The following is a 25,241-nucleotide window of genomic DNA, read 5'->3' on the forward strand; positions in this document are numbered from 1 at the left end:
GAATGAGTGGACCCACAACCCCTTCTCCTGGGGTCCCTCCAGGCCTCTCCACCGCGGTGACTGGCATGGGGTCGCCAAGGACCCCGATGGGGTGGGGGAGGAGCATGGGGACGTGTGCGCTGGTCGCAGAGGAAGGTGGGTGTGGGGAGGCAAGGAGAGACCAGATAGAGTGGTGGTCCTAGAGCAGGTCAGGCAAAGAGCGGGCCCACCTCTCTCTGCCCTGGGTTCGTCTCTGTACCCTTAGGCAGGGTATCAGAGCCTGGAAGGATCTTGCTTTGGACCTCCTGGTCGTCTCTCTCCAGCCTCTCTCCCCTGCCCTGGACCATGATGGATGTCTCTTGGGGGCTCCCCCACCACAGGGCAGGCTGGGAGAGTTTGGGGTGGCCTCGTGCCCCTGAACTCCCATCTCTCTCTGCCTTGGGCTGCAGTACCCGCTGGCCTTTGCCCTCAGTTTCAGCCGCTGGCTCTGTGCCCATCCTGAGCTGTACCGCCTGCCTGTGACCCTGAGCTCAGCGGGGCCTGTCGTCCCTGGGGACCTCCTCACTAAGGGCTCTCTGGTGAGTGTGGCCGGCTGTCCGGGGACGTAGAAATGGGTGTGGGCTGGCCACGGGGCCGGTGCGCCCTCGATTCCTGAGGGGTTGGGTTGGTTATACATTGGTCCCCTTCACAGGAGGCAAAGGGGTGATGGCCTTTGGGGTGGCAGAGTCCTCCTATGGGTGACGTGGGTTGATTTCAGGCCCCAAGAAGCATCTGCCGCTTTGGCCATTGCTGTGGTACCCTCTCCTCCTCCGCAAACCCAGGTGCTTGGGACAGGGAGTCAGGAAACCTGGTTCTGATGTCTTTGCCACCGGCCTCTCATCTTTGAGCCTCACCTTCCTCATCTGGAGGGTGGCCAGTATCGCTCTGCTCCTTGCCAGGGTGGTGACGAAGTTCCAAGTGTGCAGAAGTGCTTTGTAAACCGTAAAGTGCTGCTCCCAGCCCGCCTCTGCCCGCCTTGGGCCAGGCCCTGAGTCTCAAGGCAGCTGCTGTGGTCACAGGCTTGCTGCTCTCCCCACAGGGGGTGGACGACCTCATCTCCCCAGACGCACTCAGCACCGTCAGAGAGATGGACGTGGCCAACTTCCGGCGGGTGCCCCGCATGCCTATCTATGGCACAGCCCAGCCCAGCGCCAAGGTGGGCACCCCAGGGGCCCCAGAGGGCTCGGGGGAGAGGGTGGAGCCCTTTCACTGATGGCCCTCCTGTCCACCCAGGCCCTGGGGAGTATCCTGGCCTACCTGACCGATGCCAAGCGGAAGCTGAAGCATGTCGTGTGGGTCAACCTGAGGGAGGAGGCCGTGTTGGAGTGTGACGGGCACACCCACAGCCTGCGGTGGCCTGGGCCCCCCATGGCCCCTGACCAGCTTGAGGTGAGGCCGTCCTGCCTTCTGCACAGCCCTACCTCGGACCCTCCCCCGGCAGGGTCTTCAGAAGGTTCCATGCTCCTCTTGTAAGATGGAGAAACTGAGGCCCCAGGAGGAGCAGACTCAGGGAGGGGCTGATTTAGGACTCCCATTTCGGCCATCTCTCCCCGCCTCTGGGTCTGGCTCTCACCCCTGAGGCTCAGGGCAGGGCTGCTCCCCAAAGCCGGGACTGGTCCTGGCCATGGCAGGCTTTGGCCTTCCGGGGTGGCCTGGAGGCTGCCTCGGTGGCCTGACCCTCTGTCCCACCCTCCCCTAGCACCTGGAGATCCAGCTGAAGGCCCACCTGAGTACGCCTCTCCCAGGCACGGGGGGGCCACCGACCCGCAGGTTCCAGACGTGCCTCACCACACGGGAGGTCTTCGCCCAGCACTGTGGGGCCTACCCCGGCCTCACTTACCACCGCATCCCCGTGCCAGACTTCTGCGCCCCCTGCGAGGAGGTGAGGGGGCTGCGCAGGCTGGACCTCTGTGGGGCAGAGGAGGCCCTCTCCCGCCTCCCCTCTGGCCCGGGCCTCGGCTGTGGGCACAGCTCTCCTGGGGGCCTGGGGGCTCGTTCAGCCTTCAGATTTGGCCCAGGTGGTTTATTCACAGCTTCGCGTCTGCATGTGCTTGTATGTGCGTGTGTGCTTATTATGTGTTGCAGGTGTTTGTGGCGAATGTGCGTCTGTTGGGGAGGCGTGTTTGGAGCGGGTGTGGGTGTCACTGTGGAGTGTGTGTATGTGTGTGGTGGGTGTGTTCGTGTGGAATCTGCGACGTTCTTCTGGTCTTTACCGGGGGATACGTGGAGAACGTGCCTTTGGGGAACCGTGTGTTGTCGTGTGGGTACGGGGTTTGTGGAAGAGGGAGCTGCGGAGTGCTGGTGTATGACCAGGGTTGTGTGGGCGTGGTCTCCGTAGGGTTGTGTCTTTGCAGGTGTCTGTGTGGTTTGTGTCTTTAAGGTACGGGGGATGCATCTGGGGGGGGGTGTGCCTGCCACTTCCGGCATGTGGGTCGCTGTGCGATGTGTTTGGTGTTTGGTGATGTGTCCGTGCGGAGTGTGTTCTGTGCCGGGGGTGTGTGGGGACTTCTGATGTGTACCCTGTAGTAGGTGGTGGCTGGGGCTTGGATTCCCTGCCTCTGTGGGTCTGGTGGCCCGTAGTTTGTCGCCCCCTGGTGGACATGTGGTGCAGTGCTCTGCTGAGGTCAGACCCCTGCCCTTGGGCTGGGTCAAGGGTTGGGCCCTTCCCAGGGAGGCAACAGGGCCAGGGCCTGGGAACACAGCTCATGGGAGTGGCATACACGTTTTGTGTCCTGGCAGTGTGTGTGTGTGTGTGTCTGCTCGCATGTCTGGTCGTGGCGCCTGGGGTAGGGGTGACGGTACACAGGGGTGTGGCCATTTACGTGCACGTGGTGAGTTGGGTGGTGAGCGCACAGGTTGTGAGCCTGACCCAGAACCTGGCACGGGGTATCCCAGGACAGCTGCTGGGATTTGCCGTTTGGGGGGGGGGTAGGCCATGTTGGGAGCCTGCGGCCTCGAGCACCTGCCGACTTAGCCCCTGGTCTCCCCACCCAGGATTTCGACCGACTGCTTGAGGCCCTGCGGGCTGCCCTTGCCAAGGACGCGGGCACCGGCTTCGTGTTCAGCTGCCTCAGCGGCCAGGGCCGGACCACGACCGCCATGGTGGTGGCTGTGCTCGCCTTCTGGCACATCCAAGTATGCATGGCCTGTCACGTGTGGATGGGGCAGGGTGGGGCTCGGTCCGGGGACGCTGGCTGTGGCAAGAGGGTGTGGGGGGCAGAGACAGGGCCTGGCGCGGTCCTGGAGCCTCTCCCATCAGTCTTGGGCAGAGGGCACGTGGGGCTGGCAGCGCCCCCGGCAAGGGGCTCCCCACAGCGGAGGGCGTGGCCTGGACAGAGGTGCTCCCTGTACTAGCAGCTGTCCTCCCTCAGGGCTTCCCCGAGGTGGGCGAGGAGGAGCTTGTGAGTGTGCCTGATGCCAAGTTCACCAAGGGCGAGTTTGAGGTGAGCATGCCCCAAGGGGCCCCCGGGGGACGCCTGGGCGAGGGGAGAGGGCACGTCTCACTGGCAGGTCTGGGGATCCTCAGAGCTCCTCTTCATGACATCACCTTCTTCCACCTCATCATCTCCGTGCTCCCCTGCTCCCATTTCACAGTGAGCAAACCAAAGCACAGGTCCGCTTGGCTCCGGGCCCTGGCCAATGGCGATTGGAGAAGAGCAGGGTCAGTCTAGCCTGGCCCTGCTGCTGGGCTGCTCCGCCCTGGGGGGGGGGGCCCTGGCCACCATCTTGTCTGGGTGACACCGACGCTCTCTGACAGGCACTTGGGACCCAGCTGTGGCTGGTGACCTCGATGCGGGGTCAGGGCCTGTCCTGCCCCACCCCTGTTTCAATCCAGGGCACTGAATGCATAGCCACTAACATTTCTAATTTAGTCAGCCCTATATTGTATGCTTGCCACGTGTCATCAATTCAGACACCCTGCAAGTAGGTGGCTGTGTCCCTGCCCTACAGACGGGGAACGTGGAGCTCAGAGCTGGCATGTGGCTCTCTGGCATTGGTGCTGTGGTCGGCTCCCGCCTGGTTGGCTGGCCTCCTCACGTTGCTCTTGCCTTGCTGTCCCTGCTGTCCTGTCACCCTGGCCTCAAACTTGTCAAGCTCCCTCAGCTTCTTGGCCTTTGCATATGCTGTTCCCTCTCCGGAAACTCCTCTTTTCCTTCCCCTCGCTGATGTGCTGATTCTTAGATTTTTGTGTTTTTTTAATTGTGGTAAAATATACGTACGATGTAATTTACCATTTTAACCAGTCTTAAAGCGTACATTTGCAGTCGTGCACGTTCGCATTGTCGTGCAACCATCGAGTACCTTCGCATTGTTGCGCAACCATTACCATCATCCGCCTCCAAGACTCTTTCTTCATCAAAAACTGACCGTCCCCACAAAACAGTAACTCCCCATTCCTCCCTCCCCTCAGCCCCTGGTGACCACTGTTCTACTTTCTGTCTCTATGGATTTGGCTGTTCTAGGTACCTCAGATAAGTAGGATGATAGAGAATTTCTCCTTTTGTGTTTGGTTTATTTCACTTAGCACAGCATGGTGTTCTTGAGGTTCCGTCGTGTTGAGGGTCTATTAGAATTTCACTCTTTTTTAAGGCTGGGTGGCATTCTGTTGTATGTACAGACCACATTCTGTTTATCAGTTTATCTGTCGGTGGACACAGGTTATTTTCACCTTCTGGCTACTGTGAATGATGCTGCTCTAAACAGGGGAGTACAAATATCCATTCAAATATCTGCTTGCACTTTTAGAAGTAGAATTGCTGGATCATATGGCAGCCTGCTTAATTTTTGAACAACTTCCGTACTGTGTTCCGTGGCAGTGGCACCATGTTACACTTCCACCAGCAAAGCACCAGGGTTTTCGTTTCCCCAACACCTGTTGTTTTTTGTTCTGATAGCAGCCATCCTGGTGGGTGTGAGGTGGCATCTCACTGCGGTTTTGAGTTGTGTTTCCCTAATGATGAGGGATGCTGAGCATCTTTCCATGTGCTTACGGGCCACCTGCGTGTCTTCTATGGAGAAGTGCCTGTTCAAGTGCTTTGCCCATTTTGGATTTGGTTTGTTTTGTTGTTGCATTATGGGAATTTTTAAACGTATTCTGGATATCAATCCCTTACCCGGTATGTGATTTGTAAATATTTCCTTTGCTTCTGTTGGTTGCCCTTTGACACTGTTGATAGTGTCCTTGCTTTTGTTGCCTTTGCTTCTGATGTCATATCTAACAAATCATTGCCCAATGCAACATCATGAAGCTTTCGTCTGTAGTTTCTTCTAAGAGTCTCATGGTTTTAGCTCTTTGTTTAGCTCTTTGATCTGTTTTGAGTTAAACTTGCATGTGAATATCCAGTTTTCCCAGCACTGTTTCTTGGAAATGGACCTTCAGGTGGCCCTTAGTGTGGGGTGAGCCTGGGGCTGGGGGCCCCACCTACCCTCCTTGGTTTTCTTGGTGCTCCTCTGGCCCCAGGTGGTGATGAAGGTGGTGCAGCTGCTGCCCGCTGGGCACCAGGTGAAGAAGGAGGTAGATGCAGCCCTGGACACAGTCAGTGAGACCATGACGCCCATGCACTACCACCTGCGGGAAATCATCATCTGCACCTACCGCCAGGTGAGCCTCGCCCGGACCCAGGTGTCCTTCCCCATGTGCACGGCCCGGGTTGTGTTTGACTGGGTGTGAGGTGGCTAGGGATCCTGGGGGACCCTCCTCAGTTCTTAGTTATTTCTTCGCCTTTTGCAAGTAATCTGTGAAATGGAAACACCTCTGCCCCAACTCATCCTGGCTTGACTTTGGAGTGCTTGATGTCCAGCACCGGCGATATTCAGAGTAACCGCTGCTGCAGCCCTGGGACCAGTCACGGTGTGGCCGGTCAGAGCAAACACCCTGTCCTAGACCCCTGTGGTACTGGGTGTTAACCCTTCCGTTCCTGGGTTACGAGGGGCACCGAGGGTCTCGGGCAAGAGTCAGGTTGGTAGATGGGGCCACTCCAAGGTCTTGGCAGGTGGCCACGTAACCACCTGTAGGGAAGCTGTTCAGTGTTTTAGCAGCTGATGCTGCCCGGCTGCCCACCTAGGACCTGTGTATGTCTGTGCTGCCCGGGGCTGGCCCCAGATTGACCTGCTCAGTTAAAAATTCTGTTTGAATAACTCTTTAAGTTATAAGAATTAAAAGGTGGGGGCTCCTGGGTGGCTCAGTCAGTTGAGTGTCCGACTTTGCCTCAGGTCACGATCTTACGATTCATGAGTTCCAGCCCCGCATCGGTCTCTTTGCTGACGGCTCAGAGCCTGGTGTCTGCTTCGGATTCTGTGTCTCCCTCTCTCTCTGCCCCTCCCTCACTCATGCTTTCTCTCTCTCTGCCTCTCAAAAATGAATAAACGTTGAAAATTTAAAAAAAAAATTAAAAGGTTGGGGTGCCTGGGCAGGTCAGTTCAGTTAAGCGTCTGACTTTTGATTTTGGCTCCGGTCATGATCTCACAGTCATGAGATCAAGCCCCCAGTGGGGCTCCCCACTGGGCATGGAGCCTGCTTAAGGATTCTCTCTCTCTCTATCTCTCTCTCTCTGTGTCTCTCCCTCTCTCTCCCTCCCTCCCTTTCTCCCTCACCCCCTCTCTTGCCCCTCCTTTGTGCATGCATGTGTGTGCACGCTCTCTCTCTCTCTCAAAAAAAATAAAAAGTCTCCATGAAAGTACAAATTTTATGAAAAATCCAGAATTTCAGCCTATTTAGAAAAAAATGTGTCTTTCAATTAGTTGTCTGCAGGGCTCTGTCATATACAGCCCTCCTGGCCCAGTCATAGGACTTGACATTACCTTTTGGTAACCAGGCTCACCCGCCCCCCATTCCAGAGGCCAGGATGCTGCTGACCTCCGCTGGGGGAGGATGAGGATCCCTGAATCCCATGCAGGGCTTCCTGGTGGTGGGGTTAGTTGTAGTGAGAAGTGGTGGGTGGGAGCAGAAGGAAGATATAGAGTCATTCCCCAGTATGGCCACCAGGTGGCCATAGTGAGCTGGGCCTGGGCCAAACTCAAAGGGCCTGAAGAGCAGGTCTTCATCTAGTCTTTTTCATCCCTGCTGCACATAGTTTCACATGGGAGCTTTAAAACTTACCCATGCCTGAGTTGCATCCCTAGAGAGCCTGATTTAGTAGGTCTGCTTGGGGGGCCAGGGAGTGGGTCCTTTTTTTTAAGTTCCCTAGATGCTTGCAACGTGTAGTCAAGGTTGAGAACCACATAGTCTAGGCAGAAGTCCCCAACTTTAGTGAGTTTCAGGATTACCGGGAGGGCCTGTTTAAAATGCATGCTGCTGAGCTCCTGTGCTGAGTTTCCTATTTCGTAGGTCTGGATGTCTGGCAAACTCTCAGATGACGCTGATTCTCCTGGTCGGGGGCGGGGGGGGGGGGGAGGCGGTGAGGCATACGAGGGATCTGCTGTAATACTGTCTCAGCCTCTTGCTGTCTTTTTTTTTTTTTTAATTTTTTTTTAACGTTTATTTATTTTTGAGACAGAGAGAGACAGAGTGTGAACAGGGGAGGGGCAGAGAGAGAGGGAGACACAGAATCCAAAACAGGCTCCAGGCTCTGAGCTGTCAGCACAGAGCCCGACGCGGGGCTCGAACTCACAGACCGTGAGATCATGAGCTAGCCGAAGTCGGACGCTTAACCGACTGAGCCACCCAGGTGCCCCTCTTGCTGTCTTTTTAATAAAAACTTTATTGAGCTAAAATTCACATACCATACAAACCAGTTATTTACAGTGGGCAGTTCAGTAGCTTTTAGGACGTTCGCAGAGCTGTGTAGCCACCACCACAGCCAGATTTAGGACATTTTCATTATTTTTTAAAGCAACTTCATACCCCATTTCCCCACCCCCACCCCAGCCCTAGGCAACCGTGAATCTACTTTCTGCCTCTGTGGATTTGCCTCTTCTGGACGTTTCATAAAAGAGGGATCGTACAGGGCGCCTGGGTGGCTCAGTCGGTTGAGCGTCCGGCTTCGGCTCAGGTCATGATCTCACGGTCTGTGAGTTCGAGCCCCGCATCAGGCTCTGTGCTGACAGCTCAGAGCCTGGAGCCTGCTTCAGATCCTGTGTCTCCCTCTCTCTCTGCCCCTCCCCTGCTCATGCTCTGCCTCTCTCTGTCTCAAAAATGAATAAAAAAAACATTAAAAAAAAATTAAAAAAAAAAAAAAAGAGGGATCGTACAATACGTGTTCCTTTGTGACCCGCTTCTTTCGCGGAGCGTCATGTTTTCAAGTCTCAGCCATGTTGTCGCATGGATCACCATTTCATTTCTTTTTATGACTAATATTCCATCGTGTGGATACATCACCTTTTGTGAGTCCATTCATCCAGTCGATAGACGTTCAGGTTGTTTCCCCCTTTTGGCTGTTAGGAATACGATGCTGCTTAGACGTTGATGTACAAGGTTTTGTACGAAGACCCTTGCACTTCTCTTGGCTATATATACCTGGGAGTAGCGCTGCTGGGTCATGTGCTAATTCCCTGGTTAATTTTTTGAGGACCTGGCAGACCATTTTCCAAAGCGGCTGTACCATTTAACATTTCTCCTAGTGATGCGTGAAGGTTCCCGTTTCTCCACATCTGGCTAATTATGGTGGTGGTGGTGATTTTCGTTTTCATTTGTAGCCTCCCTTCTGGTGTGAAGTGGTATTTCATGATGGTTTTGGTTTGCATTTCCTTTATGACTAATAACGTTGAGCATCTTTTCACGAACGTATTGTCCATTTGTCTATCTTCATTTTTTTTTTTTTAATTGTTTAATGTTTATTTTAGAGCGAGATTGAGAGACAGAGCATGAGTGGCGGGGAGGGCAGAGAGAGAGGGAGCCGAAGGGTCTGAAGCGGGCTTGGCACTGACAGCAGGGAGCCGGGTGCGGGGTTCGAACCCACAAGCCGTGAGATCATGACCGGAGCTGAAGTCAGATGCTTAACTGAGTGAGCCACCCAGGCGCCCCCATTTATCTGTCTTCCTTAGAGAACTGTCTCTTCAGATCCTTTGCCCATTTAAACATTTTTTTTTTTTTGTCTTTATTGTTGACTTGCAGGAGGTCTTTATTTATTACAGATACCAGTCTCTCATCAGGTATATGATTTGCAAAATTTTTCTCCAATGGCTGCGATTAAAATTCTTTAGTCTGTCTTCACTTTCTTGATGGTGTCCTTTGATGCATGGAAATTTGACATTTTGACTTATCTATTCTTTCGTTGTTGCTATGTGCTTTTGGTGTCATGTCTAATCATGAGGATTTACTTCTAAGAGGCAAATAGTTTCTTCTAAGAGTTGTATAGTTATAACTCTTACATTTAGTCTTTGATCCCTCCTGAGTTGATTTTTATATATGGCATGAGATAGAGGTCTAGTTTCATTCTTTTGCATGTAGATAATCCAGTTGTCCTCGTACGTGTGTTGAAAAGACAATCCTTTCCCCACTGAATGGCTTTGACACCCCTAAAGAAATCCACTGACTTTTGAAAATGTGGGGGCTTATTTCTGAACTTTCAATCCTATTCCATTGATCCATTTGTCTGTTCTGTGCCAGCACAACCCTGTCTTAATTACCATAGTATTGCAGTGAATTTTGAAATTAGGAAATGGGTTCTCCAACTCTGAATTTCTTTTTCAGATTTTTTTTTTTTTTTTTTTTGGCTATTCTTGGTCCTTTGCATTTCGAATTTTAGGATTACAGCTGAGATTTTGATGGGGATTGCGTTGAACATGTAGGTGACTTTGGGAAGTATTGCCATCTTAACAATAATTACTCTTTTGCCTCATGAACATGAGATGTCTTTTCATTTATTTAGGTCTTCTTTACTTTTTTACGTGATGTGTTATAGTTTCCAGACTGTAAGTTTTATACTTCTTATGTTAAGTTTTATTCATAAGTAGTTTATTGCTTTTGTTCTATTGTAGAATTGATTTCTCAATTTCATTTTTAGTTTGTTCATTGTTATTATATAGAAATACAGTTGATATTTGTATATATATTTTTTAGTATTATTTTTTAAATGTTTATTTATTTTGAGAGACAGAGAGTACGAGTGGGGGATGGACAGGGGGAGAGAGAATCCCAAGTAGGCTCCATGCTGTCAGCACAGAGCCTGACATGGGGCTCGATCCCACAAGCCCTGAGATCATTACCTGAACCAAAATCAAGAGTCAGATGCCTAACTGACTGAGCCACCCAGGCGCCCTGATATTCGAATATTGATTTATCTTACAACCTTGCTAACCTAATTCATTAGTTTTAATACCTTTTTAGTGAATTCTTAGAATTTTCTATTTATAAGATCATGCCATTTACAAATAGAGATAGTTTTATTTCCTTTCTTGTTTTAAAGTTTATTTATTGGGGCACTTGGGTGGCTTAGTCGGTTGAGTGTCCGATTTCGGCTCAGGTCATGTTCTCACAGTTTGTGGGCTCAAGCCCCCCATCAGGCTTTATGCTGACAGCTCAGAGCCTGAAGCCTGCTTCGGATTCTGTGTCTCTTTCTTTCTCTGCCCCTCTCCTGCTCACGCTCTCTCTCTCTCAAAAATAAATAAATGTAAAAAAAGAATAATAGTAAAAAATAAAGTTTATTTATTTTAAGAGAGAGAGAGAGAACATGAGCATAGGGGAGGGGCAGAGAGTGAGAGAGAAAGAGAATCCCAAGTAGGCTCTGTGCTGTCAGCCTGGAGCCCGACTTGGGGTTCAAACCCACGAACAATGAGATCGTGACCTGAGCGGATATCAAGAGTGGGACGCTCAACCGACTGAGCCACCCAGGCACCCCTACATCTTCCTTTGTAATTTGGATGGCTTTTATTTAATTTTCTTGCTCAATTGCCTTGGTAGGTCCTCCAGTAGAATGTTAAATAAAAGTAGCTAGAGCAGACATCCCTGTTCTGTTCTTGGCCTTAGGGGGCAAGCTTGCAGCCTTTCACATTAAGTATGATGTTAGCTATGACCTTTTCGTAGATATTCTTGTCATCTTGAGAAAGTTCCCTTCCATTCTCAGTTTATCAGGGTTTTTTTTTTTTTTTTCATGAGGAGGCGTTTTAATATTATCAGATGCCTTTTCCATGTCTGTTGAGATGATTATATGGTTTTTGCTCTTTATTCTATTGACGTGGTATATTACTTTAATTGGATTTTGGATGTTAAACCAGCCTTGCATTCCTGGGTTAAATCCGACTTGGTCATGATGTGTATCTTTTTACGTTGCTAGATTTGGTTTGTTGAAGATTTTTGCATCAGATTTGTAAGAGATACTGGTTCGTAGTTTTCTTTTTCCTTTGATGTCTTTGTTTGGTTTGGCAGTAGGGTGATGCTGGCCTCATGGAATGTCACTGTCTCACTTTTGCAGAGGAGATTGACACCTAGACCAGAGAGAGGCCATCATAAGAGCATTAGTCAGCTCGGGCGGCCACAACAAAATACCACAGACCACATGGCCTAAGCAGCAGAAACTTATTTTCTCACGATGTGAATGCTGGAAAGCCCAGGATGAAGGTTCTGACCGATTTGGTTTCTAGTGAGTGCTCTCATCCTGCATGCATATGGCCGCCTTCTCATCATGTCCCCTTATGGCCTTTCCCTGGTGCCTGTATGTGGACAGATAGCAGGGAGGGAGAGAGAAAGGCATGGGCCTTCTGATACCTTTTCTTATAAGGACACTAACCTTAGAGGTCCCAGGACTGCAGGAAGAGCTAAAAGCCACCTTAATCCCAGTGGTGGGGATTTCACAGGACAGTTTTAAAAAGGGAAGGACCTTTCTAAAGGTTGCCAGTGTATAACCTTGTTAAACGTATCCGTTTTCAAGAAAAGGAAGGAAGGAAAGAAAGAGACAAAAAGTTTAAAAACCTAACTACCATCAAATGTGGTTGGCATTTCATAAAAGAAAGGATGTTTTAGTACCAGAAAAGTAGAATGGACTTTATCTCAGAGTGGAGAACATTCCTTGAGCAGGTTTGCATTTCTAAATTCCTGTGGACTCATGAAACCGGTTATGGACCCCGATTTGGGAATCACAGCTTTTGGCAACCGGGCCTCTATGTCCTTTAGTCAGAAAGGCAGAACACCTCCTTCAAGGTCACCCTGCGCTTGACCTGGCCGGACCCAGAGCACGCGTCCTGCCTGAGGTCAGGCTGGCGTGAGCTGCTCCAGCTGCCTCCAGATTAGAAGGGGCCTCTGGCCCGCTCCGTGCATGCGTGTGGACTCTGGAATGGAGTTCATTAAGGAAGTGGGTTAGATTGTTCTGGGCTGACTGGCAGAAGGAATGTGGATGTGGGAATGGGAGGGGCCTGGGTGCCGACAGCCTCTCTGACCGCCTGCGTCCCCACCTGCCAGGCTGCATCAGTACTGCTTCCTGGCAGGGCTTGGCTGGGCACAGGAAGCGTTCAGCTAATGGGGGGGCTCTGAGGACCCCTGCAGGGCCGGAGCATCCTGTGATGTTCCTGGAGCTTCCAAGTCCCCATAGAGACCCTCAGATTTTAGTGCTAAAGGACTTACAGAGCATCCGTCTCCTCTGTTTGCAGATGAGCTAGAGAGTGGGTTGTCTAGGGTCCCCTGTGAGTTGGTAGCAGAGCGGGGATAAGACACAAAAATTCTCACTCCTAGCCCCAAGCCCCTCCCCTGACCACGTCACCTTTCACCTGAGGGTCTCGGTCCCTGTTGTCCCTGGTGGGCTGCAGGCCTCACTACTTGAAGCTCCAGAAAGGCAGCTGCTTCCTCTACCCTTTCCCTCCCGTGGACTGACTCCTCTAGAAATGGGCAGGTGCATCTCACCCTTGGTACCTGGCTGTTTATTTAAATTTATTTTTAATGTTTATTTTTGAGAGAGAGAGAGAGAGAGAGAGAGAGAGAGAGAATGAGCGGGGGAGGGGTAGGGAGAGAGGGAGACACAGAATCCGAAGCGGGTTCCAGGCTCTGATCCGTCAGCACACAGCCAGACAAGGGCCACGAACCGTGAGATCATGACCTGAGCCAAAGTCAGACACTTAACCGACTGAGCCACCCAGGCGCCCCAAGTACCTGGCTGCTTATTTAACACAGCAGGCCCTGGGGCGCCTGGGTGGCTCAGGCGGTTGAATGTCCGACTTCAGCTCAGGTCATGATCTCACACTCTGTGAGTTCAAGCCCCGCGTCAGGCTCTGTGCTGACAGCTCAGAGCCTGGAGCCCGCTTCAGATTCTGTCTCCCCCTGTCTCTGCCCCTCCCCTGCTCATGCTCTGTCTCTCTCTGTCTCAAAAATAAATAAAAACATTAAAAAAAAATTTTAAAAATAAACACAGCAGGCAGGAGGGCTGTTTGTAGCTTGTTATTATAAAGACAACGTTAGACCATAGTTTCAGCTCATGGACACTTTATCTTGTTTGCTGAATAGTCTTACATCGTCATCATATTTCATGTTCACAGAGTCTGTAGAGTGGAAGCACCCAGTGTCACCCGCCGTCCCCGTAGAGGTGGACTGTCACATCGCCCCCCGTTGTGCTCTGGGTGGGTGATGCCACATTGAACTCGCAGTGTGTGTTGCTCTTTAATCAGTGCAGATAATTTCTGTAGGCTGATGCTTAGAAGTAAGTAAGATTGGTGATGGAGTCGGAAGGTCAGACCTCAGTTTTCTTTTAATTATTTTGGAGAATTTCAAACAAAATTTCAAAACTGGGAGAGTGATTTCATAAACCCTTGTGTGCCCACCTCCCAGCTTCAGGAATTATCAATCAGGGCTAGTCTTAGTTCACCTAAGGTTCCTCCCCAGCCCTCTCCCTGCCCCCCCCCCCCCAGATTATTTTGAAACAAGTCCCAGACCTCCTGTTACTTCCTCTGCCAGTATTTCAGCAGGTACCTTAAGGGGGGGAGGGATCTTTTATTTTTTTTCTATTTTTTTTAATCTTTATTTTTGAGAGAGAGAGAGAGAGAGACAGAGTATGAGCAGGGGAGGAACAGAGAGGGAGACACAGAATCCAAAGCAGGCTCCAGGCCCCGAGCTGTCAGCACAGAGCCTGACGCGGGGCTCGAACTCACGAACTGTGAGATCGTGACCTGAGCTGAAGTCAGACGCTCCACTGACTGAGCCACCCAGGTGCCCCACTGGGGAGGGATCTTTTAAAAAAAGGTCATTATCATACTTAAAATGACAGTAGTTTCTTACGATCTAATACCTGGTGAGCGTTTAGATGTTCTCACCTGGTCCCATAGAGTCTGTTGGCCTTGGATCAGGATCCAAACAAGCGCCACAGCTCACATGTGGCCGATGTGGCCCGTGGAATCTAGAACCGCTCTGCCTGCTCTTCTTCCCCTGAAGTGTGTCTGCTGAGGTAACGGGCTTGCTCACCGGGCATCCCCCAGTCTGGACCCTGCTCGTTGCACCCCCAGGTTTAGCTGGGCCATGTCATGTCGCAGCTCCTGTGCCCCCTGTGTCGCCGGGTGGAGCCAGAGGCTCGATCAGATTTGGCTTGGTTTCGGCCAGCAGAGTCACAGGGGTGCTGTGTGCCGCCACGTGGGCTCAGAAGGCCCCGTGGTCTCTTCTGTGACCTGGCAGCTGCAGCTGCTCGTCCCCTGCGCTCTTTACTTCATTGAGGGTTTGCAAAATAGTGATATGCTGGCTCTCGCGTTCCCTCTCCACGAATTAACTGCAGTACTTACGGAAAGATACTTGGCCGGGGTGCAGGGGAGGCAGGAAGGCAGGCCCTGAGCTTGGGTTTTCACTTGATTTGCTCCTGTTCAAAGGAGGTTTGGGAGGGGCTTCTGTAAAGCCAAGGGGAAGGCTGTTGGGGTTGGTGAGCCCTAAGGTCCCTCCAGAGTCGGATAGACCTGTAGTCGGTGATGAGGGTCTGAGTGACCTGGGTGGGCCGGGAGAAGAAAGATGGAGGGGCTCCTGGGGGGAGGCTGGGAGTTGTTAGAGGCCAGTGCTGGAGGCCAGGGGACCCAGCCCCCATGTGTCCCCACTGGGAACCTGTGTGGGAGGCACCCCCAGCAGCGGGGGTACTCCTGGCTCAGTCCTTACTCTGTACCTGTGCCTGATGAAGGGCAGACCGTAACAGTGCCTCCATTTTGTATCTGAGGAAGGGAGGCACTGGGCTTGCCCAAGAACCCACAGCTGGTGGGTGGCAGGAGGAGAGAGAGGCCCCAGACCGACTCTCAGGTCACATCCACTCCAGGTGCCACACGGCTTCCCAAGTCGGAGGCAGTTACACTTCCCTCCCACCTCAAGCCCTGCTGTGGGGGAAAAGAACAACTAGAATCCATGATCCTTGCCCTTGTATTCCCAGCCTCAGAAGGCCGGAGGGTAGGAGCGAATCCCAGCCTCGGGTCACAGGTATAGGAGTGGGGTGGGGGGGTGGGACCAAAGCTGCATACACATTTTCCATGGAGACAGGCCTTGCCTGGTGTCCTAACAGTCTGGGCCGCCCTCTCTGCCTGGGCCTGATTTGGGCTGCCTGGCCTCTGTGGGTTGCAGCTCAGTGATGCCTCCCCCATTCTCTAGAGCGTCAGTGACAGTGGGTCAGGGCCTGATCAATCCTATGCGTGTGAGGGGGCCAGAATGCTCAGGGCATTTAGAAAACCACCTCGAAAGGAAAAAAAGAGAAACCTCTTTGAACTAAGCCACTCCTTGAGGTTTCGATAGAGGTGAGAAGGCTGGGCCCCAGGCTGAGAGAATCCAAGATGGCCACCAGCCCACGGTGGTGACACCATATGGTGAATTAGTTGTTTCCTGCTGGGCCTGGAAAGGGAAAATGTTTGTGACAGAAACCAAGGTCAGGGCTCCTGGAGGAAGTCCTGCTAGAATCATTAATGCCAGCGGGCCTTTTGCTTAGCCTTGGCTGGTGACGTTAATTCTTAGTGTTCTGTATTTAACACAGTCTAATGTGTCTCCCTTCTGTCCCTTCAGAAAGAGTTTGAAGAAAAGCTGAGATAAAAGCCCCGCAAAGAGAAAGAAAATGTCCTTTGGTCTCAAGTTGAGATTTATTTTACGAAGACTGTAGTGCTTTCACTTGGAGCAGTGCTTTTCGAGTTTTCTCAGAACTTACTTTTTTGTCTCCTTTGGTCCTCAGAGCCGCTGGTAAGGAGATGACAGTGGGATTTACAAGGCCCATTTTACCGAGGAAGGCACTGAGGCCTAATGACTCTGTGACCAGCTTGAGGCAGGACCAGAACCTATCTCCCAACTCCTCTGCCTGTGTTCCTTTCCTTCTGGATGACCATGACCCAGGAGGCAGTTTTATTGTGGTGGAAAAAGGAGGGGTCGGCAGGGACGTCCCCAGGCCCTACTGCAAGGACGTCCCCAGGCCCTACTGCATGCGCCGGCCCGGGTTGGTGCAGAGTTGCCAAGAGGTCAGAGACTGAGCTCAGTGTCCCCAAAGTCGAAGGTTATTATCTTACGAAAAATATAGAGTGAGACAGTTTTGGCTCTGAGCCCCAGGTGGGGTCTCTCTCAGTCTCTCCAAGACTCTGGCTTGGCCAAAGCTGTTCCCTGGAGACCTCATTCCAGTAGGTAATGTGTCTCCGGGGCCAGGGCCATGCGATCGGAGCCACCCTGGAATGCCGTGTGCTGTCACATAAAATACGATGGAGGGAAAGGGTTGCCTCCTAAGGCTCTTTCACACTCAGCCCAAAATTGAGCCACTGGGTCATCCAGCGGCTGCCAGAACGGGGAGAGGGTGTGTGTGTGTGTGCTGCGTGCGTGTGCACATGCGTGCACGTGTGTAGGGCCCGCGTTCTCAGTAGCTGAGACCTCTCTCGCTTTCCCTTCCTCCTCGCTGTGTGGCTGAGCTGGAGCAATTTGCACCCTGCAGGGGCGTTTCCCGGTTTATGCAACAGCAGGCATCCACAGAGCCGGAGCCGTGTGCCAGGCTTGTTTCTAAGTGCGCACCCGAGGCTTGGAACTCGCAGTGGTTTGGGAGGGGTACCCACCTCGGCCGCGCCCACTCCACGTGCACGAGCCGCTGCCTCCGTGCGCACGGCTGTCGTTGTCAGGGTCGTGGTTGTCACTGGGGCCGCCTCTTTCTGCTGCTTGTCTCTCTTCTGCCGTGCAGGGTCTCGGCTCTGAAACTCTGACCGCAGGCCCTGCCTGGCCCACCTCGGGCTCTGGAGACGCCAGTCTAGTGAGCAGATAGATGGGCGGGAGGTTGAGTAAGTCCTTGTACGATGAAACAGGAAAACTCGGCCCTGCCTTCCTTATGCCTTCTTGTTCTTTGTCCACACTGCCCGTCTGCCAGGAGAGGGCAGTCTTCTCTAGCGACCTGAGGAGCCCTGGGTGTGGGTCGGAAGCCCTGAGCTCTAGCCTGGCCTCTGCCAGCAGCTCCCTGCACGACCTTTGCCACATTGCTTTGGCCTGCCCGGGCCTCTCCTGTGCCATCTGTCACCTGGGGTCACTATTGCTTCCCCTACCTGCCTTGAAGGGTGGTGATGAGCACCAGCCGGGGTACTAGGTGAGGTGGGAGCGGGTGTGCAGGGGGTGGTGGGCAGCGGCGCTGGGACACCTGGCCAGCCCACTAGGTTATGTGCAGGGCAGTGGGCTCCTGAGGGCGGGGACCATGCTTGGCACTGAAGTGCAGAGCCCGGCTAGGGGTGAACAACCTTTGGTGAATGAATGACACACACAGAAGCCCATGGTGCCAGGTTTAGTCCCTTCCTGCTCTGAAAGTACTGAACAGGAGGTGTTCTTTGGAAAACCGGTTCCTTGTCTATGGGCCGAGGGCCGTTCTCTCCCTTCTTGGGAGTTACAGAAAGCTTCCGCGTGCTTGACGCCCCAGGACAGGCCTGAGGACAGTTTGCAGGGACTCATAGAAAGCCCCTGGAAGCAGCTGGCACCGATTGCTTGAGGGCCCATGTCCGACAAGGAGTGGGCGGTGTGTTGAACTTTGAGAATGATGGGGTCGGAGCTCTGGGACCTTGCCCTGCAGCGACGAACCAACTTTGAGGGCTGTCTGTCCAGCCCGGACTCTGCCATGCCCGCCTGCCCAGCCCTGCTTCACCTGGACAGCAGAGGCCACGGGGCCATGGTCGTTCCAACTGAGTGGGTCGGGGGAACGGCAGCAGGGATACTCGAGTAACAGGGGTGTTGTCTGGCCCGGATTGACTCAGGCCCTGAGCCTGGCCCCACTTGTTCCCCTTGTTTCTCTTTTTGGGTTCCGTTTGCCCGGCAGCCTATGCTGTGCCCAGCTCTCCAGGTGACCCTGACATGTCAGTTCACCTCTTTGACCTTGATCTCCCCTTCCGGAAAGCAGAGGGGTTGATCTAGGTAACCCCAGGCGGTCTGTGATTTGGGGCTTAATAAAAACGGAAGATAGACCCGTTAGTCACTGACTTGGCAGACGTTTATCGCATACCTTCCAAGTGCCGGGCACTGTGCTAGTCCTGGGCATACCTCAGAACGGGGACGCTCCTACCCTCGGGGGACCCACGCTCTCTGAGGGAGACACGTGAGGAACAGCATATGAGTCAAAGTCACGTTGTGTCGGGTAGCGATACGTCTGTGGGCGTAGGGGGTTGCAGTCTTAACATCCGATCTGGGTTAGGAAAGGGCTTGATGAAGAAGGTGGCATTTGCACAAAGATCGGAGGGGGTAAATGGGAGAGCCGTGCTGACATCCAGACAGAGGGATATGGCAAGTGCAAAGGCCCTGAGGTGGGGGCTTCCTGGTGTGTTGGAGGGGCAAGGAGGAGGAGCAGGGAGGGGCAAGAGAGGAGGTCAGCGGCCACGCGGACAGGGGGAAGGCTGGATGGGGCCTGGTCTGGGATCGATCATCCAGGGACGATCACACAGACGTTGGTTTCTCCACTGAGTGCCAGTGGGGGCCTGTGCAGTGGGTTGAGCAGAGGAGCCGACTTAAGATTCTAGCAGGATCACTCTGGCGCTGTGTTGAGAATAGGTCTCAGAAGTGGGAGGGAGGGTGGCCAGGGAGGCCAGACAGGTGCTTGACTTGAGGTGGTGAGAGGTGAGCTTCATCTGGGAGTGTTTGAAGTGGAGTCAATGAGGTGCCCTGACTAGCTGGATGTAGGGCCGAGAAAGGGCGAAGGTAGGGAGAAATGCCAGGCTTTGGGCTGAGCAGCAGGAAGGATGAGCATTAAGACGGGCAGACACGCGGGCGGGCAGATTTGGGGAGACCTCAGGAGGTTCGCCTGGGACATGCTCTGTGAGTTTGAGAAGCCAGATCGATATCCCCCTGGAGCCCACAAGCAGGGGTAGCACGGCAGAGTCCGGATTCCCGGGGGTGGAGGTGCACATGTGGGGTTCCCAGTGTCCTGCCTGGAATCCCGATTCCAGATGGCACTGGAAGTGTGCTGACCCACCAACCCCTTGCCTGCTTCACGCCTAGTCTGAGCCCTGACACTGACATTCAGGGTGGTGGGGAGGAGGGAAGGTGGGAGCCTGCTTAGAGTCCGGTGCCTGCCCCCAGGCTTGTCTTCCAGACCGATCGTTCCTTGGGGAGCAGAGGAGGCCGAGAAGGGGCTGGAGCACTCAGAGCAGGCTTCAGGAGAGCCAGGGCTCGGCCAGGGCCTGAAGGGACGAGTGGAGCAGGGCCAGGCCTGGTGGAGGAGAAGGGCTTTCCAGGCAGGAGCAAGGCCGGGGGGTAAAGGTAGAGAGGCAAGAGTGAGACAGGGTGTGGTTGAGCTCGACTGTGGCGAAAGGGCCCAGGGCGGTCAGAGAGCTGAGCTGGGTGTTTGTAATGCCTGTCCCAGACGGGAACCCTGGCGTCTGGCCCGGCCTCATCTGCAAAACGGGACGTCCCTCTTCTTTCACGGGGTTGCTAGGAGGGCAAGTTAGGATCTACAGTGAGCTCTGGGTGTGATGTGCTCAGTCTGGCATGTGGTATGTAGTCGGCCCCAGACACACCTGGGGAGGCACAGCAGCCCGGCCTCCGTGGGCCTCTTCCTTGTGGCCCAGCAAAGAGCAGAGCTTCAGGGGAACCACTGCCTGCCACGCTGGGCCCACGCTGAGGCTGGCCGACCTCAGGCTGGAGAGAGCTGAAATGCCCAGCACCCCGGCCACCTTTCCGAGGCCTCTTCTATTTTAGGGCTCAGGCCCAGTGGATGAGGAAGCCTTGTCCAGCTCCACCACAGCTAATGACAGCCTGGCCGGCTGGGCCATTTAAAAACGGTGCCACTATTTTTACCGACAGGAGGTGGCTGGCCTCTCCTCCTCCCCAGATGGTGCCAACATGGGGTGATTTTAAGGAAACCAGGGCCTTGATGGGAAGATGGGTCATTGTCCCAAATCATAGCCTGCGATCATGCAGGAATAGCCCATGGCACCTCGTGGGGGGGGGGGGGTTGTCAGTGTCACCTTTACTTGTGGTCCGAATTTAGAGATAATTCTACCCTACTTACCAGTAGGGCTCAGAAGGACACTCAACCTCTCCACCCTGAATATTCCTCAGACTCTGTCCCCTCTGGTGTCTCTGGGAGCAGCAGGCCTCTGTCCCCATGGGAGCGGGGGGGCTTGGAGAGGATAGGGCTTGTGTGGCTCTGCCCCCGGGCCAACCCGTGGGCCAACCCAGAGCTGAGGGCTTCTCATGCCTGTAGGATGTGTCGTTAGAGCTCTCTAGCTGAAAGCAGTTTAAAATGGTTCTTGCCTGGTGGATCTGGGGGTGACTTCCTCTCCTTTCTAAGAAAATGTCGAGTAGGCTCCAGGGATGGAGATTGGGAAGGGATGGGGTGATGAGTGCCCAGTGCGGTGTAGCACGGAGTAACCACTTAGGGGTTGGCAGATGGTGGTGTATTGGCCATACTTTGTATCTAGGTAGAAACTTCTTTTAATTTTTTGTCCACTTCCTGATTTCTTTTTTTTTTTTAATGTTTATTTTTGAAAGAGAGACACAGAGCACGGGTGGGGGAGGGGCAGAGAGCGAGGGAGACACAGGATCCGAAGCAGGCTCCAGGCTCCGAGCTGTCAGCACAGAGCCCGACGTGGGGCTCGAACTCATGAACGGTGAGATCAGACCTGAGCTGAAGTCGGACGCTTAACCGACTGAGCCATCCAGGGGCCCCTCCGCGTCCTAATTGCTAAGCAAAACTGCACTTTTTTGAGCCCCTGGTTGGTTGGTCCTTAAAACAAGGCACCTGTCTTTCTCTGCTCCATTCATCTTCCTGCAGCAGCCATGGGGCCATTTCCACCCTCACATCCGCCAGAAGCCTTCAGTGGCCCCTTTGTCCATAGCATCAGGGCCTGGAGTGGCTTCCACACCCTATTCTGGGCCCCAGCCTCCCCTGTTGCCCCCTTCCCTGTCAGTCTCCCTTGGACACACCTCACTCTCTGACCCCTTTCCTCCCCCTCTCAGGGCACCTTCCTGCCCTGCTTTTTCCCAACCCACCTCTAATATATCACCACCTTTTTTTTTTAAAGTGTATTTATTTATTTTGAGAGGGACAGAGAGTGAGTGGGGGTGGGGTGGAGAGAGAGAGTGGGACAGACGATCTGAAGCAGGCTCCAGACTCTTGAGATGTCTGTCAGCAGTGAGCCTGACGCGAGGCTCAAACTCCTAAACTGAGCTAATGACCTGAGCTAAAGTTGGACCCTAACCGACTGAGCCACCCGGGCACCTTTTTCGATGCCCGTCCTGGTCCAGCCCCCTGCCCTGCCTTGGTCCCCTGACCCGGTTGCTCTGGGTGCTCTGCAGTTGTCCTCTGCCCCCCACCCAGACTATGGGTGCCACTGCAGGCAGGGCCTACGCACGCTTCCTCTTCCTGTTGTAGCGCTCTCTCCTGCTCCAAAGATCACCGTGGCTCTTCATGGTTTACAGGTGCACCTTACGTGCTCTAGCAATTCCACCTCCAGAATCATGGGGGCTGACAGGTGAAATGGCAGAACTGGGACCAGAGCCCCATCATGTCTCCCAGGGAGTCAGAGCAGTGGTCGTGGGCCCTCCCTGCTCTGGGGTCCCATCCACTGCCCACCCTCCACTCCTGCCCCATCCCTGGGGACCCAGAGCTCCCTCCGGATGGTGTGGGTGGGCTGGCTGTGCAAGTTTCCGTAACCACTTGCTCCATCCCAGGAAGGCTGTTACCTGAGGCAGAAGTGGGGGGTAGGGGAGCTCAGGCCCTGCAGACGGTCCCCCTCCAGCTCCTGGTTCTTGGGGCTGTAGGTCATGTCATGTCTGGGGCCTTCCTGCGGCGGCCCGGAGGAGACACACTGGGCTGAGCTGTGTCCCCGCGAGAAGGCTTTCAGCCATGGCCCGGCTGTTGGGAGGCCGCCCTTCCTGGTTCCCGGAGGCCCTGGACTGGCTGTGCGCCCTCCCTCAGATGTTTCTGGCACCCGAGGGAACGGCCTCTGAACTGCATCTTCCTGGAGCACAGAGAGCTGCTCTGGGCCCTGGGTGGGGGCCTGGAGGGTGTGGGGTGAGAAGGGGCGGGGGGTGAGATGAGGTGCCGTGTTCCCTCTCCGGAGCTCAGCCTCCAGGCTGGGCTGCATGTCTGTGGCAGGTCAGAGGAACAACTCAGACCTGGTGGCAGGGACACTGTCCAGCGGGGGAGCTGACTCTGTATGTCTTGGGGTGCCCACCGATGCCCATGCCAAGAAAGCCTCAAGAGGACCCCATTTAAGTCCCCTTCCTCCTAAGCATTAGCCTCTTGTGAGTCTTCTGTTAATAGGTCACTCCTACCCCCAAACCTTCAGTGGCTCCCCCCATGCTAAAGCCATGGTGCTATACCCTGGCCACAGAGAATCACCCGGGGAGCTTCTTGGAACCCTGATGTGTAGGCCCACAGGCTCCCATCTGATCGGTCTGGGCTGGGGCCCCAGGCATCTGCATGCCAGGGTGGGAACTGGGCTGGAGTAGAGGGTAGGCTTCCACACTTGGCTGCCAGTCCAGCTCCCCTTCCTGTCCCCTCACACCCTCGTTCCAGCCAGGCCAGCCCCTTCCAGTCCCCACCTGCCGGGCACCGGCCTCACCTCTGCACCGCCCCACAGGCTGCTCGCTCTCTCCGCCCACACAGCCCAGCCAAATCCCACGCTCTCTGGGAAGCCTATCTTTAATCATGTGGCTGTCCTTTCTCTCCCCAGCATGTCACCTGGTGCTGTTCTCCTAGAAGCTGCCCAAGGTGGCTCGTTAAACAGATTGATGTCCCTCCACCCAGTGCACACACAGCTCTTTCTCCCCTCAGCCACCGGATCTCTTGTTTATCCCCGGCCCTGGTGGCCTTTCTGGGATCTGTCCCAGCCTTGCGGAGGGTAGGGCCAGGGCCGAGGGCTATATTGACTCCCCTCTGCCCCTGATCCTGAGCCACTTGAGGAATGGGCGAGGAAGTCAGCAAGGGACTGGTTGGGGTCAGAGGCCAAGAGGGGGGTTCCCCTCCCAGACAGCGATACACTCACCTGCCCGTGAGCAGCTGGAGGCCACGGAGCCTGGGCCACGGGGGTGTGGAGGTGTGGGGGGTGGGTGAGGCCGTGCTGCATCCACAGTCGGAGCCCTGACGGCTTAGCCTTGCCATCTGTTGTCCTCTCCTGTAACTGGGGTGGTGCCCTTGGCCTTGCTGTCTGAACCCCTTCCTCCTGTCCTGGTGCTGGTGCCGAGGGCAGCCGGGGTGTGAGCGTGTGGTGTGTCTGACTCCCACCCCGTGCCGTCTTCCAGGCCAAAGCGGCCAAATCGGAGCCGGAGGCCCGGAGGCTGCAGCTTCGGAGCCTACAGTACCTGGAGCGCTACGTTTACCTGGTGCTCCTCAACGCCTACCTCCACCTGGAGAAGGCCGACTCCTGGCAGAGGCCCTTCAGCGCCTGGATGCGGGAGGTGAGATGCGGGGGGGTGGGCATGGGGCTGAGGCCACCCCTCAGGCACCCGTACTTGGCGGGCAGTCGGGAAAAGCTGGATGAGTGAGTGCTGGAGGAGGAGGAGGGTGAGCAGGCGTGTGGGGGCCCTCGGTGTGTCCCCGAGGCTGACATTCCCCGGTGCTCCATGCCCATTGTTGCGTTCACCCCTCACCTGTGCCCTGCGAGGGGCAAGATGGTGGCGTGGCCCCTGCCGCCTTCCAGCTGTGACCTCGGACAAGCTGAGCCCTCTAACCAGCAGTCCTCAGCAGTAAGATGCATCTTGTTACTGTCCGTGCCACCTCAGGACGTTGTGGGGGCGGGGGGGGGGGGAGTCCATGAGACATACCCGGTGCCACCTTCTGGGCCCTGGGTAAGCGGGGCTGCCTTACGTGGCCACTCTTACTCTCCCATTGTACAGAGGAGGAGACTGAGCACAGAGTAAGTACCGCGTTCATGGTCAGCACTAGGGCCAGTCGGTTCGCTGCAAAGCCCACCGTGTCTGGCCTGAGACACTGCCCTCTCGTTCAGTCTCCGCCGTCCCTCTCTCTGCTTGGCCTCCCGGTTCTTGTAGTTCTTCCTCCGGCTTGGCTGGTTTTGGGGACAGAGCTGCTGCCTTGGCACCTCTAGGTCAGGAGAGAGGCCTCCTCCCCGCGCTGGGCAGAGCAGCCTGTAATTACCCCTCCGCCCGGATGCCGGTCTCTCCTGACCTTGCCGGCCTGTCCTGATGGTTCTAATCCGGACTCGAGGCTGGAGTTAGCTCCCCTGGGGCAGGCGGGGCGGAGAGTGGGAGCTGGTGACCCCGCCAGAGTAGGCGTAGGAAGGGCACGGGGGCTTAGGTAGGAGTGTGGGTGAGGTCAGAGCTGCGGGAACAGAGGCAGAGGGACCATGGCAGTGGCTGCTGGCTGCTGGGTAGTTGGGCTGAAGGCAAGCCTTCAGGGTGGTCCTTGGGCAGATGTGTGTTGAGTCAGGAGCCCTGATCGGGGGTGGATCACACCAAGTCCACATCAGGGCCATCCTCCTGAGCAGGACTGGGCTCGGCTTCCTCTTTGGACCCCTGGGTGGGATGGATGGAGGTAGTGGGGGACTTCAGACACCTCTGCTTGGGCTCCGCTTGGAGAGTAGAAATTGGGGGAACCAGGGGCTGGGCAGGAACTTGATCCCCTCCCCAGCTGAACCTAGGTGGCTCGTGTTGGGGGCGTATCAAGGAAGGAGAGAACTGGTCCAGTCCAGCGTGTGGGCTCCAGCCTCTGGGGCCCTCAGTCCCTCCATCGTGGGGATGAGTGGAGCGTGGCGGGGGGAGGGTTGCCTGGGGACCGTTGGTCTGAGTGGAGCCTGAATCCTCCCCATCTCCAAGGATGGTGGAGAGAGAAGGGGGCTGGTTGTTGAGTGGGTTGAGTCTAGTGCCGGGCCCTGGGCTGCTGGGCCCAGGGCTGCATGGGGAATGTACAGGGAGCCCCTAGCCCGCCCTCCTGCACTGAGGCCTGCGGTGG

General features: G+C 54.8%; 1 protein-coding gene across 4 annotated transcripts in view; it reads left to right on the forward strand.

The window, feature by feature from the left end:
• Window positions 1-25,241, forward strand: part of PALD1 (phosphatase domain containing paladin 1) — a 75,589-nt gene that overhangs the window by 47,613 nt on the left and 2,735 nt on the right. For 3 of the 4 annotated variants that reach the window (XM_053206858.1, XM_027062184.2, XM_027062183.2), the window contains exons 12-19: window positions 429-557; window positions 1,058-1,174; window positions 1,252-1,407; window positions 1,718-1,900; window positions 3,013-3,153; window positions 3,390-3,461; window positions 5,480-5,620; window positions 23,576-23,731. In XM_053206858.1, the coding sequence (XP_053062833.1) occupies window positions 429-557; window positions 1,058-1,174; window positions 1,252-1,407; window positions 1,718-1,900; window positions 3,013-3,153; window positions 3,390-3,461; window positions 5,480-5,620; window positions 23,576-23,731 (1,095 nt within the window). The remainder of the gene's footprint in view (window positions 1-428; window positions 558-1,057; window positions 1,175-1,251; window positions 1,408-1,717; window positions 1,901-3,012; window positions 3,154-3,389; window positions 3,462-5,479; window positions 5,621-23,575; window positions 23,732-25,241) is intronic. The other variant, XM_053206859.1, reaches the window with a different exon arrangement.

The sequence above is a fragment of the Acinonyx jubatus genome, chromosome D2 (assembly GCF_027475565.1).
Source record: "Acinonyx jubatus isolate Ajub_Pintada_27869175 chromosome D2, VMU_Ajub_asm_v1.0, whole genome shotgun sequence".
In the NCBI taxonomy this organism is placed as follows: Eukaryota; Metazoa; Chordata; class Mammalia; order Carnivora; family Felidae; genus Acinonyx; species Acinonyx jubatus.